This window comes from Dromiciops gliroides, chromosome 4, assembly GCF_019393635.1.
Source record: "Dromiciops gliroides isolate mDroGli1 chromosome 4, mDroGli1.pri, whole genome shotgun sequence".
In the NCBI taxonomy this organism is placed as follows: domain Eukaryota; kingdom Metazoa; phylum Chordata; class Mammalia; order Microbiotheria; family Microbiotheriidae; genus Dromiciops; species Dromiciops gliroides.
In genome coordinates this window covers 129,248,862-129,271,230 of record NC_057864.1, presented here as the reverse complement: position 1 = coordinate 129,271,230, position 22,369 = coordinate 129,248,862, and the positions used below count along the sequence as shown (strand labels likewise).

The 22,369-nt window shown below is 36.1% G+C and overlaps 1 protein-coding gene across 3 annotated transcripts in view; it reads left to right on the top strand.

Moving 5' to 3' along the window:
• LIN9 (lin-9 DREAM MuvB core complex component) overlaps positions 1–22,369 on the top strand; it is a 77,223-nt gene that overhangs the window by 35,642 nt on the left and 19,212 nt on the right. For all 3 annotated transcript variants that reach the window (XM_044004302.1, XM_044004300.1, XM_044004301.1), the window contains 4 exons: positions 1,792–1,886; positions 7,107–7,211; positions 15,106–15,239; positions 21,399–21,524. In XM_044004302.1, the coding sequence (XP_043860237.1) occupies positions 1,884–1,886; positions 7,107–7,211; positions 15,106–15,239; positions 21,399–21,524 (368 nt within the window). In that variant the 5' untranslated portion in view covers positions 1,792–1,883. The remainder of the gene's footprint in view (positions 1–1,791; positions 1,887–7,106; positions 7,212–15,105; positions 15,240–21,398; positions 21,525–22,369) is intronic.

Genomic DNA, 22,369 nt, shown 5'->3' with positions numbered 1-22,369 from the left:
ATTTTGTTTAATTATTATTCCTGTTGACTCTTCTGTTTAAGTTAATGGCACTGGCATCCTTCCCTATTAATATACAAGCTTAAAAGCAGCCCTCTCCTTTGTATATAATTTTTTTTAAAAAACCAACTGCAAATTCCTGTCAATTTGACTTTAAAATTATCTTTTACATTCACATCACCACCCTAGTTAAATACATTATTACCTTTCACCTGTGCAGTAATCTCCTAGCTAATCTCCTTGTCTCTAGCGTTACTCCTGTATAATCAATCCTACAAGTTTCTGCCAGATTAATTTTCCTGAAGCACATTTTTTATCAGATTACCTCTTAACTCCTCATCCCAGTTTCTAAAGTCTTCCATGGCTTCAAGTTGCTTAGTATTCAAGATGTGTTATAATTTAGAACCACCTATGCAGTCTTATTTCTACTATTTTATTTTAGTATACTACAAATTCCTAGCAAACTAAAAACTTGTTTCTGAACATTGTCCTAATTGATTCAATTTCTGTACCTTTGGTCATAGTATTGCCTATACCTGCAATATATTCAACCTCACCTTCATGGTTCTGCTTGCTTTGCTCCTTCTGTTTGTCCTTCAAGGCTTACTTCAAATGGTATTTTTCTTCATGAAGCCATCCGTGGAGTCTCTCAGATACTTGTAATCCTTGTTCTAAATTTTAATAACACTTTCATATTCTGTCATATACAATTATCATTTTCATCCTTATATCTTGTTAGTCATTACATTTTCTTGAGGGCGATGACTGTATCATCTTTGAATTTTCTGTAACATCTATTACAGTACCTTGTACGTAGTAAGTGTTCCATAAACATTTGTCAAATAAATGGATGTTAAAAATCTATTATAGATACATACTATCCACCTCCAAAGAAAGAACTGATATTGATTGAACACAGACTGAATGAAGCATGCTATTTTTCACTTTTTCAGTTTTTTTTAAAGTCAAGTTTTCTTACACAAATGACTAATATAGTAATGTTTTACATGATAATACATGTATAACCTTTATCTGATTGCTGCCTTGGGGAAGGGGGAGAAGGAGGAAAGGCAGGATAGAATTTAGAACTCAAAACTTTAAATAAAAATGTTTATTATTTTTTAAAAATACAGATTAAGCTTTTAAAAAAAAATCTGTTATAATGACTTTTTCAAATTAGTTTTCAATCCATGCAGAAAATGTCTTTTGTCATATGTAGTACAATTTAATAAATTGATTTGTGTTAATATGCCTTTAAATCTCAAATATGAAGAAGCTATTTTTATTATCATGAGGGAAAATATTCATATCATAAACAATGAAAGCAAAAATAAGCATCTTATGGTGCAGCTTCTTTATTGATGAGTAAACTAAAGTGTTTAATAATGATAGCTAATACATATCCCTATAGGATATACAAAGCACTTTACATATATTATTTCAGCTAGTAAGGTCTGAGGCAGGATTTAAACCCTTTTCTTCCTGTTCTATTCACTGGACCACACTAAACACCTTGCTCAAGATTTTATATGTGTATATACACATGCATACACACATACACATATGCTTGTATGCATACATACATATGTTATACAGAGAGAAAATGTCTGTCTGTCTATACTGCTTATTGAGTTAGTGGAAAGGATGGGGCTAGGACTGGATCTTCTGACTCCAAACATAGTATTTTTTTTTTCCACTATAACAACTTGCTTTTTCTTTGAAGTATCTTTAAATCTCATAGTCTCCTTTGGACTAGCTTTACATTTATATTAATGATGTGTAATTTTATCACAGAGGGAAGCTTATCCAGCACATGGAATGAAAAATACAGTTCCTTACAGAAAACGTCAGTTTGGAAAGGCAAGAACACAGCCTCTTCAGTGGAAATGGTAAAGAATGATTTATTATTACAAAATAGTAATTCTTACAGATATCATTGCTGAAAAGATTCCCTTTTCCCCTAGAATATTTGAGGTACTTGGATGAAAGTAGCAGATGCTTTATTTTTTATTTATTTATTTTTTTTAGTGAGGCAATTGGGGTTAAGTGACTTGCCCATGGTCACACAGCTAGTAAGTGTTAAGTGTCTGAGGCCGGATTTGAACTCAGGTACTCCTGACTTCAGGGCCGGTGCTCTATCCACTGTGCCACCTAGCTGCCCCTGCTTTTTTTTTTTTAAGCACAATTCAATCAGTGAAAATTTAATTAGTTCGTGGGGGGTGGTGGGGAATGAGGGTTAAGTGACTTGCCCAGGGTCACACAGCTAGTGTCAAGTGTCTGAGGTCAGATTTGAACTCAGGTCCTCCTGAATCCAGGGCTGGTGCTTTATCCACTGCACCACCCAACTGTCCTTTAATTAGTTCTTATTGCTGCTTCATTATTATTCTCAAATGGTTTTCTAGCCGTATGTGGTTCTATGTTATGTAATCTATGTAAAATAATTATGCATATTTGGTTCTTCTCTCACTATCATGCTGGAAACATTTTCAGTACAACCCTAGTAAAAGTCCAAGTCTATTTTCCTAAGAATTGATCTTGGTGGTGAATTCTTTGGTGACGACAACATATAAAACAAAGAAAAATACAAAGTAGGCAAATATGGTGCTGATACCTAAACCAGGAAGAGCCAAAACAGAGAAAAAAAATTATAGACCAATGTTGTTAATGAATATTGATGCAAAAATTTTAAAGAAGATACTGGCAAAAAGATTACATCACAAGGATCATACACTATGACCAGGTGGGATTTGTACCAGGAATGCAGGGCTGGTTCAATATTAGGAAAACTATCAGCATAATTGACCATATCAATAACAAAAGCAACAGAAATATGATTATCTCGATAGATGCAAAAAAGGCCTTTGATAAAATACCGTACCCATTCCTATTAAAATCGCATAGTTTTTTAGACAGTTGATAGATATAGGTATTCTAAATGTGAAATATCCATCAATGACCAATAAGTAGCTAAATGGAACTATGAAAAAGCAAATGTTACGTGGTTGCTGGAATTGGTTTTATTGTATGGCCAAAGGTAGCAAGAAAAAAATCATTTCATGGGACATTTGATCATCTTGTATTTTAGTGCCTATATTAAGTATTTACAAAAAGCTCACCATGAAAATAATTGCAGCTTGTGCACTAATATCTGTTGTAAAGGATGAAAAAAAATCAGTAAAGAATTCAGTGATACCTTACATTTTAAGTCAGCATGGCTTGGTGATTTCAGTGGAGAGGTGAAAACATGTCAGGACAGCAAGAAATATGTTGGAAAATGTGGATTATGAATAAAAACATCAAAGAAGTCAAATATTTACAAATTACCTAGAAGCCTCATGCTTATATCATGAATACTTTCTTCAAGAAAAGAATTAGAAGGTGCTAGACTTGGTGAGAAGAAGATAAACTCACTAAAAATGAAATTGATCTTCTCTTAAAAAGGTAGAAAATGACTCAGTACCGACATAAGACTAATTCTTGAATACACTATTTGTGTACAATCGACTACCAACTTTATTAGAGTAGATATATTTGTGTACAGTTAGAGCAAAGAGGGGCAACTAGGTGGTGCACTGGCCCTGGAGTCAGGAGGACCTGAGTTCAAATGTCCCCTCATACACTTAGTAGCTGTGTGACCCTGGGCAAATCACTTAACACCAGTTACCTTAAAAATATCTGGGACCATCTCCAGTTATCCTGATGTATATCTTGCCATTGGACCCAGATGGCTCTGGAGGAGAGAGTGAGGTTGGTGACCTTGCACAGCTCTCCCTCATTTTAATTCAATTCAGTGCAAGTCACAGTCCTCCTCAAGAATGAAGGGCAAACAACAAACAATTCACAGAGCAAAGAAAATTGGTACAAAGCTGAGAAAATAGAAATTAGAAAAAGTTATAGTATACAATTAAAACAACTATTTAAACAAATTATCAGGACAAAAAATATAATGTGGATGAAAGAGAAGACAACTCAGACTATAATAATTTAATACAGAAGTTTGATGCAAATGAATAACTATGACAAGGTGACCAAAGAGCCTAAAAAGTACCTTTGTGTGCTGACACTTGACTGACTTCAAAGTGGAGAGAACAGCCAAAGGTAATACCATTGAATGATACAAACTATTTTGTAAAAATGTATATAGAAATGTGCATTTTGTGTGTGTGTATGTGTGTGTTCATCAAGTTCAGAATTTTCAAAAAGAACAAAAAAAATTACAAAAAAGAATAATGGAAGTTTTTCAACAATATTGCCTCATATAACAGAGAGAAGTAATGGAGGATAAAAGCAATTTAAAGAAAATAAATTTGGTGAGAGACTCAACTAAGCAACATCTTCCTGAGAGCATTTAGGAATTCAAATGAAAGTAGGACAACAAAAGAAAAATGAAAAAAGATTTACAAAGATATTGCTGACAAACTTTTTTTTTTTTTTTGCAATCGAGGATATGGGAATCATGGAGAAGAGAGAAATGGGATTAAAGAGAATAGAGATAACAAAAACAGCCAGATTAACCAAAATCTGTATATAAGAGTTCCATCCAAGAGGCAATAAAGTTGTGAATGCATAGATTCATAAGATATCTGAAGGAAGGGAAGATAGCAAAAATATATTAAAAAATCTTAGACTGTATCAATACTTGTAAAAAGATTGTTTAGGGAAAGTTAGTTACTTATATGTCAACTTTCATGTCTATTGACTTTTTTATAAGGGCAATTTGCACATGAATTGAGGGCATCCTCAAAAAAAGTATGAGTAACCCTCATTGCTCCCCCCCTCCAAAAAGAAAGGATAAAAAGAAAAAGAAAGCAGCAGTACCATTAGAGGCAGTCTTTCACAAACAATATTCCACATGGAGGACATAGTTACCATTACACAATTGCCTGAAAGATGTAGACTTTGTTGTGCTTATTGTTTATTAATTATTTTTAATTTAAAAATAAATGAATTATTTTGATTCAGAAGAGCAAAACAGTGCTTTTTAAAGATTATCTTCCAGCAAGGTGTTTTCAATACATGTATCAAAATTATTCAAGATTCCATGAAAGATATTACTACAGAAAGAATCTTGTTTGGCTTACTGATCATTAGTGTTAAGCAAGACGTAATTCAGGGAGATGTGTGCTTAACAAAGGTGTTTGTTGCTCTCATGGAGAAAATCAAAAAAAGAATTCAAATTCAAGAAGGATTCTGTATGGCTAGTGATGTTCTCCAGATTTTTCTATTTGATAATGACATCATGCTAGTTGTATGTACTACCCCTATAGTGTTTCAGAGCCCTCTGGTTGAGAACCTACCACTCAGTAGTTTGGCATAACCATGAAAAACTAAATGGATGAAGAATATATATTGTCCACATTATAAAATACAGTTAGATTGAAAAATCTATAGTTTTCCCATCTTTCTGTGTACTTGTAAATATGTAAATAATCTTGGCAAGCCACTCCAAATGTAGGGTAAGTTGGGCCCAAAATAAACAGAATGAGCAATCTGGATTGTCTTTGGGAAAAAGTAAAGCTCCTCCCCCCCCAAAAAAAAAAAACCAAACAAACATAAATTTGAATAGCAACATAGCAGTCATGTGTTAATTGCTCTGTATCCCCTTCTGATTTTTCTTTTTTTTTTAAGTTACATTTAATTTTTTCAATTAGCAAAAATCTATTTTCTCTCTCTTCCACTTCCTTCATTAGAGGCTGGGAGAGAAACCTGTGATAAGCACAGTCAAGTAAAACAAATTCCCACATTGGCCATGTTCAAAAAATGCATGTTTCATTATGTACCTTGGATCCATTCCCTCTCCCTTAGGAGGTGTGTAGCATGCTTCATCATCAGTTGGCATTGGGGTGGGTCATAGTGTTGATTAGAGTTCATAATTCTTTCAGAGTTGTTTGCCTTTACAGTATTGTTTTTATTGTATAAATTGTTCTGGTTCTGCTCTCTTCACTCTGCATTAGTTCATACAAGTTTTCTTGTATTTTTTTGAAACAGTTATTTTCTTCATTATTTTCTTTGGCCTAATAGTATTCCATTGCTAAAGCTCCTTTAATGATTTCACGCTTCTCCTAAAACCAAAGGCCATCTTTTTAATACCAGTATTCTTCTGGTACTTTTGCATGTCTGTGAGGTATGAAACACTAGTCTTCAAAGAATAAAAAGAAATATAATTCAGAGGGCAGTGGAATCATACATGATGGGGGTAAGTGCACTGCAACGTGTGACAAATAAGTAACAATGAAGAACTACAGTAAAGAATATCATCCATGACTTGTATGATTGAAAAAGATGGGTTAATCATGTGGCAAAAGCAAGACCAAAGGATAGCCACCCCTAATGTATCAGTAGAAAATGGGGAAGGTCTCCAGCATGTTAGTGGAACTTCCTGTGGTCAACTTCTGGGATACAAAGTCAAGAGTTGCACACAGTGGCTGGCCAACTTTTTTTTTTTTTAAAGGAAATACACACTGGTGACATCATAGATCCTTTTGAGTACTTGAGAATTTTGTGCTCAAGAAACTTATAGTAAAAACAAATCGGGGTGTTTAAACATCCAAATAGAATAATATGGAAATAGATAATAAACTACATTTTGTATAAGCCAAACAAAAGTACATTTTAGGGGCAGCTAGGTGGCGCAGTGGATAGAGCACTGGCCCTGGAGTCTGGAGTACCTGAGTTCAGATCCAGCCTCAGACACTTAACACTTGCTAGCTGTGTGACCCTGGGCAAGTCACTTGACCCCAACTGCCTCACTTAAAAAAAAAAAAGTACATTTTAGAGGTAGATAATATTAAATACCCTTGGATATGCACAAGGATAAATACCATTGTGATTGGTGTGATTGTCATTTGGGAGCTTTCCTTCTGTTCCTGACCAACTGAGTCTCACCATGATGGAGCAGAACTGAAATAGGAGGATTTTGAAACCAATCATGTGAAAGTATTTGTCTGGCTGCTTTCTAAATTATAAATTATCTCTGGCATTTTATCCTCCATTGAAATTTCTAATGAAGTCATGGCTATATCATCTTGTTGTGGGAATAGATATCTTATGTAAAACTGGGAAATTGTTTTTGCTTTTTCATTTAATTCTTTTACATTTATGTCATATAGCCCTTCAGAAATTCAAAACGAAGCCGTCTTTTTTGTGAAGATGATGACAGACAATTAAATACAAGGTCCCCTAAAAGAAACCAGAGAGTTGCAATGGTTCCACAGGTATGTGTGAGTCAAAAGCATTTCCTAAAATGAAAGAATAGCGGTCTAGCATAATACAGTTTGAGCCAGCATTTTATAAATTTCTAGGAAATAAGTTATTTACAGAAACTGGCATCCAAGATTCAAAATGAAAACAATGATACCAAAGTGATATTCTTTTTGTCTGTTCTCTAGCTCAGTTTTTCTGTCAGAGTTATCAATAAATAGTTACTACTTGCTTTATTAACTTCAAAGTTGAAAGCCAAACAAAAGTACATTTTAGGGGCAGCTAGGTGGCGCAGTGGATAAAGCACCAGCCCTGGATTCAGGAGTACTTGGGTTCAAATCTGGCCTCAGACACTTGACACTTACTAGCTGTGTGACCCTGGGCAAGTCACTTAACCCCCATTGCCCTGCAAACAAACAAACAAAAGAAGGAAATGTCAAACCACTTCAGTATCTTTGCCAAGAATACCTCCAAATCAGGTCACAAACAGTCAAACATGACTGAAATAACAACAAAAACCTTAAAACTAGGAACCGTTATGCACTTTTGGGGGAAAATTTTAAAATGTTTTATTGGGTTTTTTCCAAGTATATGTAAAAAATAATTTTTAACATTCATTTAAAAAATTTTTGAGGTCCAAATTCCCACTCTTTGCTCATAAGTCCTTAAAAATTGTCTTGGATTGCTGAGAATATCTGTCATTTATGGTTGATCATTGTACAATATTGCTGTTACTGTGTACAATGTTCTGGTTCCCGCTCACTTCACTTTGCATCTGTTTATATGTCTTCCCAGGTTTTTCTGTAAGCATTTCCCTTGTCATTTCTTGTAACACAATAGTATTACCTCACAGTCCTATACCACAACTTGTTAAATCTGTCCATAATTGATGGATATCCCTGATGTTCTTTAAAAATTTACATATAGCACACACAAAAATTAGTCTTACTGTATGGTGTATTTGAACTTTAAAACCAATATGACTGCCATAATAAATATCAGTTAAACATTTCATATTAATTTTGCTTGCCCTCTAAGAATTTAGAATGGTTTAGAGGAGAGAATTGTTTGAATAGCCCATTCTTCTTTTTTTAAGTATTGTTTTATTGATTTCTTTTGTTTTTTATATCACCTAGGTTTTCCCCTTTGTCCTATTCCTCTCTCCATAACAAAGAATTTTTCAGAAGAGGAGAATAAAAAATTCAGCAAAAGCAATCAATACATCTTATTTTCTTCCTCCTTTGCTCCCTCCGTTTCTGTCTTTGGCTCTCTCTCTTGCCATCCCCAAGAAAAAGAAAAAGGAAGAAACTCTTGTGATAAATATGTATAGTCAAACAAAAATTCCCATGTTGGCCATGCCCAGAAACGTGTGGCTCTGCATTTTAATCCATCACCTTTTTGTTAGGAGGTAGGTGTAGCATTCTTCACTATCACTCCTCTGAATCATGGGTGATCATTGTGTTGATCAGAGTTCTTAAGACTTTTGAAGCTGTCCATTTTAACATTGTTATAGTTTAAATTGTTCTCCTTACTCTACTCACTTCAGTATGGATCAGTTCATACAAGTCTTCCCAAGTTTTTCTAAAACCATCTTTTTCATCATTTCTTACAGCACTGTTATATTCCATCGCATTCATATACCATAATTTGTTAAGTCATACCCCAACAGAAGGACACCTTCTTAGTTTCCATTTCTTTACCATGACAAAAAGAACTACTGTAAATGTTTTCGTACATGTTTCCTTTTCTTCTTTGATCTCTTTGGGGTGGAGACCTAATATTGATGCTAGCAGCAGGTCAAAGGATATGTACAGTTTAGTAATTTAGAGGGTATAGTCCCAAATTACCTTTCAGAGTGCTGTAACAATTCACAGTTCCACCAAAAGTATGGTAATGTTATCTTTTTCCTTCCCTTCAACTCGTTTAGCCTTTTTTGTCAGCTTTCTCAATTTGATGGTTGTGAAATGGTCTTAAATTTTTTCTTAAGTTTTAAACCAGTGTCTTTTTTTTCCTCTTGACTAGATTTTTCTGTAGTAATTAGAGTTGAACTCAGAGTTTGGGTTGTTCTTTATAAAAGTAGCCCTTTCATCCAAATATTTGAAGGGCTCATGAAACTTTAGTTAATTCTGTCTCTTGAATCCTTTGTTCTTATTGAAGTCTACTGTGATGTATAAAATCTAATTGCTATGTCTAAAAATCTAATGTGTGGTCACCTTAAATTAGAAGCTCATAGCACCAGTCTTTGGGGCATTAAGCACTTATTAAAGTATTTAGAAGTTAGCAAAAGAGAGAAGAGCACACGTAGTTCAGAAGGAAACATAGCTACCCTGGTGACTCCACTGGGACCTCCAACTGAAAGGCTGATACCCCCTTCTCTAGAGCGGAAGCTCTCTGTGGGCCTGCCCAGGTGCAGTTTTCTCTCTCTCTCTCTCTCTCTCTCTCTCTCTCTCTCTCTCTCTCTCTCTCTCTCTCTCTCTCTCACACACACACACACACACACACACACACACACACACACACACACAAATTGGCTGGTAGCATTGATTGACATGACTTGCAGGCGTTTCTATGAATAGATGTAACTTCTGGACACTAGTCACATGCTTTCTCCTCAGGGCTGTGCTGCCCTGGTTCTCACAATGTCTTTTTCAGCAGGAGGTGGGGGGGTGGCACCCTAATTCTCACACTTCTTAATTCATGTTTTTTTATTATGTTGCTTTCAACCATCCCATGTACTGCCTGTATCCCAGACAACATAAGAGTAGTCTTAAAGGTGAAGAGTAGGTATTAAAGGGAGAGAAAGAAATTGTACTCCTTTGATTTGATTATGATAAGGTTTTGGGGTTTGGTTTCATCACCAGTATGTAAGATGAAAACTGCAAAGGTACTGTTTTTAGGGCTCAATATCTGCTCTGTTGGCAAATCTTCGAGCTGCATTTGTTTTTTGGAAATAGAATTAATTGTGTCAAGTCTGCTGAATAAGCTAGGTATAGTAATGTCTTCATTCATCAATCAAACAATAGACATTTATTAATTGACTTACTGTGTACCAGTCACTGGGCTAAACACTGGAGATACAAAAAGAGGCAAAAGATAGTTTCTGTACACAAGGAGGTCACAATATGGAGGGAGGTAACACACAAATATGTACAAAGCAAACTATGTACAGGATAAATAGGTTACAGAGGAAAGACACTGGAATGAAGAGGTGTTGGGGAAGGTTTTCTGTTTGGTTGTTCAGTTGTTTCAGTCGTGTCTGACTCTTCCATTTTTGTTTTTCTTGGCAAAGATGTTGAAGTAGTTTGCTATTTCCTTCTTCAGTTTATTTTATAGATATGGAAACTGAGGCAAATAAGGTTACGTGACTTGCCCAGATTCACACAGCTAGTAAATGTCTGAGGCTGGATTTGAACTCAGGTCTTCCTGACTCCACACCTGGCACTCTATCCATTGCTTCCGGTAGAAGGTGAGATTTTAGTTAAGACTTAAAGGAAGTCAGGGAGGTCAAGTAGTCAAAGCAGAGGTAGGAAAGAATGTTCCAGGCATCAAGGACAGCCAGAGAAAATGCCTAGAACTGAGAAATGAACTCTTATTCATGGAACAGCCAGGAGGGCAGTGTCAGTGGATTGAAGAAAAAGGTTTAAGAAGACTGGAAAGGTAGAAGGGGGCTAGGTTATAAAGGGCTTTGAATACCAAACAGCATTTTGTGTTTGGTCCAAAGAAGTATTAGGAAGCCACTGGAGTTTTTTGAATAGGAAAGAGAAGGGGATGACATGATCAGACCTTCACTTCAGGAAAATCACTTCAGTGGATAAATGGAGAATGGATTAGAGTGGGAACAGAACTGAGGCAGGCAGACCCACCTCAGGATACTGCAATAGCCCAGGCATGAGGTAATGAGGGCCAACACTAGAGTGGTGGCAAGTGTCAGAAAATAGAAGTATTTATGTCCATATACATTTGATTATATATATGAGGGATGTTGCAAAGGGAAAATCAGCAGGCCAACACAACAAATTGGATATATGGGGTGAGAGATAGTAAGGAGTCTGGAATAACTCTTCACTGATGAACCCAAGGGACTATGAGGATGGTGTTGCCTTCTACATTAATAGGGAAGGGGATGGGGGTGGGGTTGAGGTGGGTTTAAGGGAAAAGATAACAAGTTCTATTTTGGACACAGTGAGTTTTAAGATGTCTACTGCACTTCCAACTTGAGATGTCTGAAAGGCAGTTGGAGATGTGAGTGAGATAGGTCAGGAACGAGTTTGGGGCAGGATAGGTAGATTTGGGAACCATCAGCATCTATGGTGATCATGCTTTAGCACCAGTCTTTGGGCATTAAGTATTTATTAAAGCATACTAGGTATTAGGGGGGGAAAAAAAAGAACACGTGATGTTAAGAAAAGGCCTATCTAGCCTAGAGTTCCAGCCTGATCAGGTTCTTCCTCAAGTCCTCCACCATGATGAAATAGGAAGGGAGGAGGGAGGGAGGGAGGGAGGGAGAGAAAGAGACACAGAGAGAGACAGAGACACAGAAGAGGAGAGGAGAAGAGGCCAGAAAGAAACCTGAAGGACACCTATGGTTAAAGGTCATAAGAAGATCCTGCAAAGGAGACAGGAGTAGTCTGATAGGTAGGCAGAGAATCAGGAAAGAATAGTGTTCTGAAAACTTAGAGAGACAAGAATATCAAGGAGGAAAGAGTGATCAACGGTGTCACAGGCTGCAGAGAGAGCAAAGAGAATGAGGATTGAGAAAAGGCCATTAGATTTGGCAACTAAGAGATCATTAATAATTTTGGGGAGAGCAGTTTCAGTAGAATGATGAGATTGGAAGCTGAATTGTAAGGAATTAAGAAGAGAGTGAAAGGGGGTGGCTAGGTGGCAAAGTGGATAAAGCACTGGCCCTGGATTCAGGAGTACCTGAGTTCAAATCCAGCCTCAGACACATGACACTTACCAGCTGTGTGACCCTCGGCAAGTCATTTAACCTCCATTGCCCCACAACCAAAAAAAAAAAAAGAGAGAGAGAGAGTGAAAGGAGAGAAGGTGAAAGCATCTATTGTAGATGCTATTTTCTAGTAGTTTAGCTTCAAGAACAGAAGAGATATAGGATATTAGTTAGCAGGGATAGAAGGATCAAATGAGAGTTTTTTCAGCACTGCAAAGACATGGGCATGTTTTTAGGCAGTAGAAAATAAATCACCAGATAGGGAGAGAATAAAAATAAGTGAAAGAGTGAAATCAACATGGGGCCATCAGTAAAATATGTGTCAAAGTTCTCAGCCGAAAGAGTATGGGAAGCCATGGGATATTTGAGGAAGAATGAAAAGTTTTGGGAGAGCTGCAGTGGGGAGTGAGTTGATAAGGTAGGTATAGGAGAATTGCTTAGTGTCAGTGAGGGCCCAGTTAAGATTGTGTAGCATAACTTTTGTGGTGGACATAGTTAAAAGTTAAGTGATTTTCTTCATCTCCACTTTCATTTAGCAGCACATGTATAGGAGGAATGGCATAGAATGATGGGAATGATTCAAGGTTGAGGTTTGGCTGGGTGAAATTGGCAATTAAAAAAGAGAGAGAGAGAGATTGAATAGGGACTCAAGAGGAGGACATTTGAACACAATTTGTCAGAAATGTGTGGTCTTGGGGGCGGCTAGGTGGCGCAGTGGATAAAGCACCGGCCTTGGATTCAGGAGTACCTGAGTTCAAATCCGGCCTCAGACACTTGACTTACTAGCTGTGTGACCCTGGGCAGGTCACTTAACCCCCATTGCCCAGAAAAACAACAACAACAACAACAACAACAAAGGAAAAAAAAAGAAATATGTGGTCCTTATTGTGAATGGCTTATAAACTGAGTTTAAAGACCATTCCAAAAAAGGCTTTCCAAAATTCTTGAGCAATTGGAGCGATAAAGGCTATTGAAGTAGATAACACACAAAACCCCCCCCTCCTTATAATCATATAATATACATAGGCAAAAACATCTAGGAGCTTGAAGGAAGAAAAGTGTAGGGATAAAGGCTGTATGTAATCTCCATTTGTTCCTTATTTGTTCATTATATGTCTTTTCATTTAATAGTTCACTGTTATAGAAACATGCTGGTCATGAATTTTTGTACTTTCTCCAACTCTAGGATTCTGGTTTCTAGAAACTATTACTCTCTACCTATGTAATGAAGTTACCCTGCAACAAAAAAGATTGAATACCCTGTGGAATTTGTTGTAACAAATTATGACTTTAAAAAAAAGGCAGAATATGAATTTACTAATAAAAACAGTCTTCTGGTGTGGGACCTGTTCTTTCTGTCAGGTTTCGGGGTGGTGTTTTGTTTTTTTGTTTTTTGGTGGGTTTTTTGTTTGTTTGTTTTTTGGTTTTGCTTCCTTAGAAAAAACTTCTTCAAAAAATACAGTAACAGCATTCCTGAGTTAGTTATTGTATGGTCAGACCATTGACTTGTTAGAGCAAAGATAAAAATCACCACTGAATTTGAAGAATAAAAATGAGAAGGGTTTTTTTTTGCCTATTCTTTCTTTCTTTTTTTTTTTTAAGTGAGGCAATTGGGGTTAAGTGACTTGCCCAGGATCACACAGCTAGTAAGTGTTAAATGTCTGAGGCTAGATTTGAACTCAGGTACTCCTGACTCCAGGGCTGGTGCTCTATCCACTGTGCCACCTAGCTGCTCCCTAGCCTATTCTTTCATTGTCATACACAGTGACCCTCTTTGGGAGGTGAAAAAGGAGAAACACATTTGGAAATAAGGGTGATATAAAAACAAGAGATCAACAAAATATATTTCTAAAAGAGCAAAATGAGGAATTACAGATGAATAGTCTGCATTATCCTTTGGAGGATTTGTGGGAGGAAAAGGTCACAGCATAGAAAGGGATAGGTCATTGGAGGTAATGCTCACAATAATAAAATCCTTTCTCGTATGAGAACATTATTTGGGGCGGATAATAAGAAGGCGATTATCAATTTTGATTTTTACGATGTTTTATAAAAACCTTGTGATGTTTAAAATCTAAATGTGTGGTCGCCTTAAATTAGAAGCTTTAGCACCAGTCTTTGGGCATTAAGCATTTATTATTTTTGTTTGTTTGTTTGGGTTTTTTATTGGTTTTTGGCAGGTCAATGGGGGTTAAGTGACTTGCTCAGGGTCACACAGCTATTAAGTGTCAAATGTCTGAGGCCGGATTTGAACTCAGGTACTCCTGAATCCAGGGCCAGTGCTTATCCACTATGCCACCTAGCCACCCCCCATTAAGCATTTATTAAAGCATACTAGGTATTAGGAGAAAAAAAAAAAAGGACACGTGATGTTAAGAAAAAGCCTGTCTAGCCTAGAGTTCCAGCCTGGTCAGGTTCTTCCTCATGATGGAGACCATGAGCCTGCTTCAACTATGAACTCTTTTCAAACTGAGTGTGGAAGCTTTTTATAGGTCTGGAGCAGAGGCGGTCCTTACACACTGCTTCAAGCTGATTGGTAGGTGTCATCCAAATCCATTGGTTCACTGGACTTGAAGGTGGTCTCCAGTTGAGTTCAAAGTCCTTAGCTCTGAGACCAATACCGCCTTAAGGGCCAGCCAAGTGTGGTTACAATCTAATTAACTTTGAAGTAGGCTAATCAGCAAAGTCAATCACTCTCACTTAATTCAATCAGTTTAGATTAATCTCCAGGTGGGCCTTTGAGTATCTGCCAAATCCCATTATTTTCTCACAACCTTTAGGCCTAAATTAGAATAAAATAATCAGAACTCATATATTAATAAGAATTTTGAGCTTAGGAATTTTGAATGTTTTATAAAGTTTTACAAAACTATTTGCCTTTTTTACAAAGGATCACAAATATCTGTCTTTACTTTAGGAAACTGAATTTCAAATAATTTCTGTATTTCATTTCCTAGAAATTCACAGCAACAATGTCAACACCAGACAAGAAAGCTTCACAGAAGATTGGTTTCCGTCTGCGTAACCTTCTGAAACTTCCTAAAGCTCACAAGTGGTGTATATATGAATGGTTCTATTCAAATATAGATAAGTATGTATTTATGTGTTGTACTAATTTGAACTATAAATTCAAGTTTTTCAAGCATTATGAATTGGAAGCTTATCTATATATGTTTGGTCCTTAGCATTTTTCTATTTTAGATGAGATAATTTTTTAAATGCACTTAGCATAGTGTCTTGCACATAGTAGGTGCTTAATAAATGCTTTTCCTCTTCAGTCCTTCCCCCCTTTTAGATAAAATTTTCTGTTTCTTCTAAAATAAACCATCTGTTACCCATAGTTTTGTTGATTTTTCTTTCTCTCTTTTTGAGAAAGGAGTTGGAAGATTTGTTGATGAATTAAATGGAAGTATCTTTTTAATGTGATTTTTAAAGGATACAGTAGTAGAGATACTCCAGAATAAGCATTTTGTTCATTCTTCTATCTGCAGTGAAAGATCTATTTTCTTTTGAGTTTTTATGTTAGTTTGATATACAGACATGATTTTTCAAATTGCATTTAGGAAAATATTCTTACTGTTTTCAAAAGAAGTACTTAAAGAATTTGCTAGTAGGTGGCTTATATATAAATAGGAAGAAATTGGGAAATATTTGATTGCATCCTGGCCACACAGCTATAAGAACTATGGGAGAAATTCTGAAGATTTTAATAGTCCCTTGCTAGAAATCCATGTTCTGTTGACTAATCACTGTCTTCTAACTTCTCTGGTTTATTGGTCACCTACCTGATAACCTAACTCCACCCTAGTCTAGAGATTTGACTTAGGCCTATGGAATTCACAACTACTTTGTGTTAAAAAATAGAATGATTTCTGGGCCCAGGTCGGCTCCTGGTTTTAGAGACCTGTGGATGAGGTGGTTGCTTGCCCCCTCTAGGTTTCTAATGGATTTGAAAAGATTATTGAAGGTCAAAATCATAGAATCTCAGTGCTAAAAGAGACCTGAGTGGCCCCCTGTATCTGAACAAGAAATCCTTTCTATAAATACACTTGACACGTAGACCTCTGTTACCTATGCAAGCCTATTCCAATTTTAAAGGGATAACAGGGAGTAAGTAGCTCTCATTGGTAAGAACATTTTTCTTGAATCAGAAATAAATATGCCTCTCTAAAATTTCTGTCAACTGTCTTTTTAAGACTCTGCCTTCTGAAGCCAAGGAAAACATGTCTTGTACTTCAAATGCTTAAAGATTATTATCATAGCTTTTTCTCCCTACCTCTAAGTCTTTTCTTCAGCCTAAAGAACCCCAGTTCCTTCAGCTGAAATTCATATACCATAATCTCTAGGCCTTCGCCATTTTGGTTAGCCTACTCTGGACATATTCTGTCTAGCCTTTTCTAAATTATGACACCCAGGACTGAACACATTACATAATATAGTGTAGCTGGAGCCAACTACAGTAGGACTATCACTTTCGTGGTCCTATTCACTCCACTTTTCTTTCTTTCTTTTTCTTCTTTTTTTCTTTTTTAGTGAGGCAATTGGGGTTAAGTGACTTGCCCAGGGTCACACAGCTAGTAAGTGTCAAGTGTCTGAGGCCAGATTTGAACTCAGGTATTCCTGACTCCAGGGCCGGTGCTCTATCCACTTCACCACCTAGCTGCCCCTCTGCTTTTCTTAATACAGCCTAAGATCTTATTAGCATTTTTGGATTCTTCACCATCATCATCATAAGTAACATTTATATAATGCTTACTATGTACCAGGAACTTTCCTAGGCACTTTACAATAGATCCTCACAGCAACCTTGGATGGTAGGTACTATTATTATCCCCATTTTACAGTTGAGGAAACTGCTGTCAAGCCACACATGTCCCATTATTTACTTGTGAGGTTTATTGTTTTAAAACCAAGTACAAGAATTGGGACACTTTCCCATCTTATATATATCTTTTGAAATTCATATTTGGTTGATTAGTTCCCTCGAATCCTCATTGACCTCTTTAGATAGCTCTCCCTTTTGTTCATCATCAGAATTGTTTTTCTTTGTGTCTTAATTTTATTTTCAAGAGCCTCACATTTCTTATGGATGGGCTTCTTAAACATGGATTTGTGTTCATATATTTTATTTTTACATTACCTAGATCTCTCCCTGTATTCTTCTTCCTCTTTCCCAGAGATCCATTCCTTAAAACAAAGCATTAAGGGAGAAAAAAAAAAGAACCTATTGAAAAAATCTGATGTCGTATGCAATGTTCCATACTCATACCCTGACTGCTTCAATGGAACAGGGAAAAGTAGCTTTTACTGTCTCTTATGAGACCAAACTTGTTCTTTATGACTTTTCAGTATTCTGTTTCAGTTGTTTTGTGGTTCTTGTTTTTAGCATTTCTGTTGTGCTCATTTTGTATACTGTTTTCTTGACTCTACTTAATGTCATTTTGCATTATTTCATGTAAGTCTTTATCCATGTTTTTCTGTATTCATCTTGTTCATAATTTTTTACTTCATAGTAATATTTTATTACATCATAATTTGTTACCGTATAGTGATATTTTATTACATTCATCTATCACAGTTTTAGTCACTTCCTCAGTTGATGAGCATCTACTTTTTTTCCAATTTTTTTCCTTCCATAAGAAATGTAGCTATAAGAACTTTGGTATATTTGGAGCTTTCATTTTTTAATTGACCTTGGTAAGGGGGCATATGCCCAAGAAGAAGAATCTCTTGGTCAAAGGATACAGATTTTTTTTTTTTAAGTGAGGCAGTTGGGGTTAAGTGACTTGCCCAGGGTCACACAGCTAGTAAGTGTTAAGTGTCTGAGGCCGGATTTGAACTCAGGTACTCCTGAATCCAGAGCCGGTGCTCTATCCACTGTGCCACCTAGCTGCCCCTATACAGATATTTTAATTACTTTGCCCACATTATTCCAATTATTTTCTAGACTGATCATATCAATTTACAGTTCCACCAACATTAGTGTACCAATGTTTCTATAACTGCTCCAACATTGACTATTTCCATCTTTTGTCTTCTTTGCCAATTTACTGGTTATGAAGTAAAATTTTAGGGTTGTTTTGATTTGCACTTCTTTTATTATTAATAATTTGGAACATTCTTTCTCTTAAGGTCAATGAACATTTATTAAGCACTTAGTATGTTAGGCATTGTGCCAAGCCTAAGGATACAAATACAAACAAAAAGAAAGACAGTGTCTTCCATCAAGGAGTTTACATTCTAATAGGGAAATACAATATAGAGGGTGGGCTAAAAGTCATGAATATTTAATAACTCCTTTATTTTTTGTTTTTAATTTACAGTACCTTAGCAGCATATACAGAAAATGATTTTACATTATGGGTGAAAAATCAAATCTCACAAATGACAAAAAATAACTTTCAAAAAGTTATTAAAACATCAGACCCCTTCCTGACTTTCGGCCCACCCTGTATAAAAGGCAGTTGAAAGAAAGGGAAGAAAAGGAGAAGTACCTATATGGGGGATGGGCTGGAGCAGGAAATCTAGAGAATCAGAAGAAAACTAGGGAAGGAATGAAAACTGGCTGGCCTGGGACCCTCTCCCTAATGTAGACCTTAAGAGATGTCCAGGATGAGAAGGCAGCTGAGGTGATGAAGTCTGGAGAGTCTGAAGTAGAGCTGAGGATAAAATGGTGTTAGTAACCTCCAGTTCTTATTTTGAGAACAATTTCATTATCCTTTGACCTCTTGAATATTGGAGAATGGCTTTTGGTCTTATATATTCCTGTTAGTTGTCTATATATTTTTACCTTGTTAATTATAATGTGTGTATTTTGTGTCAACATCTGAGGCTAGTCATTATTAATGATCGCTTTCTTGGGTTTTTGTCTCATGTTCATTTCTTGGCATCTCTATACTATTCTTCCTATATTCCTCACTCTCTGAGTGAGAGAGAGAGAGAGAGAGTGTGTGAGTGTGTGTGTGTGTGTGTGTGTGTGTGTGTGTGTGTGTGTGAGTATGTGTAGATATGAATATAGTTTTCTCTCCCTTTTTCATTTAAATTAGTAGTCATTAAACTTTAAGTGCCTATTATGTGGCAGGTACTGTGCTAAGCACTGGGTATTAAAATAAGAAAGATAGTCCTGGGGCAGCTAGGTGGCACAGTGGATAAAACATTGAGTTCAAATCCGGCCTCAGACACTTGACACTAGATGTGTGACCCTGGTCAAGTCACTTAACCCTCATTGCCCCACCAAAAGAAAAAAAAAGAAAAACAGTCCCTGCCCTCAAAGAGCTTACGATCTAATGAGGGAAGACAATATATTTTTTTAAAATCTGAGTAGAGGGCTGCAGGGAAATGGGGAAGTACCCAAGTGAGGTGGCTTGGTGAAGGAGTCAAAGCATATCAAAATAAATTGCAGCCTGGTGAGAAATTAGATGTCAGTCCTGTGCCCTCTCCATGAATGGACAATTTTATATCTCCACCTTCAAATCAGAGGGGCAGGCAACCTTTGATTAGGTGTAAGTAACAAGGTTAATTAGTTCTTTGTGAGATGATGAGATTTCCCAATGATTAATTTTCCCGGGGCATGATAGAAAAATCAAAACATTCCAAAATGAGTGAAGCCCCGTGGGAAAAGCCCATTTGATTAGGTTTATAGGATTACTAGCAACTATATTTTTACCAGCTCTTTCTCTAAATACACTCTATTATGAATAAAGATCCCTTTATTTCTTCATTTTAAGCCATGTTACAGAAATCCACTCATTTCTAAGGTACCATCTTCTTAACCAGCTATTCACTTCCCAAATCTACCTTTCCCCTATCAAGCATTTCACTTCTGTTGAGCACAGTAATGAAAATACTACTAGTGGTAGTGAAGTTTTCAGTTTCCTACCCAAAAGTTCCACTTGGACTCCCAGGAGCCAGTCAGAACTCCTGGAACCATTAATTAGTCATCTACAGTCCTGGATTTCTAGGACTGACTTAATCTCCTAGAGGACTTCCCTTCATGCATTATGCAGTTAAGCCAAAATATACTTGTTTCTATATCTCACATGCTACACTATCTTCCATCTCTATGCCTCTGCAAGGCTGTCACCCATATCAAGAATGCAACCCCTCCTAGAACCCCTCACTTCCATCAAAGCTTAGCTTAAGCATCACACCTCTTTATGAGACCTTTCTTGATCTTCTTAGCTTCTAGTGCTTCCTCCCTCCCAAAAGTTCTTCTATTCATATGTTTATTTTGTATTATACTTAGACATGTACATGTTATTTCCTCTAATGGGATGTAAGCTCTACAAAGTCAGGAAATGTTTCTTTTTTGTTTTTGTTTCCCCAGTGCCTAGCACAGTGCCTCGTACATAGTAGATGTATACTTGTCACACAGGTAAATACTTGTTGATTAATTGTTGTTAATTGTGGGCTTGAGGAAGTTTTGAATTTGGCTCTCCTCACATCTGGGGGTTTCATTGACACCATAACTAAGCTAAGACATGATCCTTAAACGAAGAAAATATATGCTTTCTGCAGGGGCACATATTAAATATATTTATAGTTAATTTCAGATTAGTGGTAGGGTCTGTCTAGGAGGCAGCTAGGTAGCTCAGTGAATAAAGCACTGGACCTGGAGTCAGGAGGACCTGAGTTCAAATTCAGCCTTAGATACTTACCAACTGTGTGACTGTGGGTAAATCACTTAACCTCTGTTGCCTTAATCCACTGGAGAATGAAATGGTAAACCATTCTATTATCTTTGGCAAGAAACCCCCATGGGGTCACAAAGAGAATATGACTGAATGACAGAAAAACAACAACATGGTCTGTCATGATGTTTCCTTTGCAGATAATAATTCCTGTGCGGCTTTTGAGTCTAACATAACAGGTATCAATGACTAATTTATCTTCAGGAGTAATTTATTCAGATACTTTCCTAGGCATGTGACCCTGTGCAAGTCACTTAACTTCTGCTTCACTTTCCTCATCTGGCAAATGAGGATAATAATAACAGCTACCTTTCATAGTTGTTGTGAGGAGCAAATGAGTTATTTGTAAAGTGTTTTGCAAACCTTAAAGTACTGTGTGATGCTAGCTATTATTATAAATCATAGTAGCATTAGCAATAGCAATTATTTTTATAATGAACTGTTTAGCATTTAACTAACAGAATGATCATGGTAAGTTAGTATGCATTGTTTTTTATTCATTTTAAGAATTTAGAAAATTGCTTGAAAGTTATTAGAATATCACCTTTGTTTTTTAACAGACCACTATTTGAAGGAGATAATGACTTTTGTGTCTGTCTGAAAGAGTCTTTTCCTAATCTGAAGACTCGAAAGTTAACAAGAGTGGAATGGGGAAAAATTAGACGCCTGATGGGAAAACCACGGAGGTAAAAAATATAGTTGTGGTTTTTTGTTAAGTTTTAAATTGATTAGTTGCTATTATAACTATGTAATGGTATTACAATCTTATATGCTAAATATATTTTATTAACTTTAGTTTGAATGTTACAAGTAACATGAGATCCCCCTGATAAAAGGTTTCATTGATATAATGCTACCTATTACTGTCTTCCTTGAAGTTCTTTTCTGAAGAACTTTGATTTAGCTTTTCCCATAAATAGTGTTTTTCAGGTAACTTTAATAAGCACCTGAAGTGATCCTGGATAGTATTTGAGAATTCTTGAGAACTGTTAATTCATATAAAATGACAACTCTTTTATGGAACAATGGTTTGTGTGTGTTTCTTAATGTTTTTTAAAGGGATATTTTATGCTAATTTTATTGAGAAATTCTAGAGTTTTTAGAAGCATTAATCTTTAAGGTTCTGTTGTACGATCCATAATAGCTATTCTATATAGAAATTTCTCCATTTCACTAGTGGGAAAACTTGAAGCCTATTAAATATATTTGATTTGGCTAATTAAAGTAGAGTCTGATTTTCTTAATTTGTGTATCAGAGGTACAGACATAAATTTTATAACACTTAATTTTGTTCTTTGGCTTAAAAAATACTTAGTGTATAAACATAACATTTTTGACACTGGTTTGATTTTTGTTTTGTAGTCAGCTATCTAATGTCAAATGTCCAGTCAGTATTAGAGTATGAAATAAGATTAGGTAGGATTAATGACCAATGAAAATGGAATTTCAAAGATTTATTAATCACAAAATTTCATTTACCCTGACTCTTTATATTGTTACACATAATATATACTCACATACATAATAATCA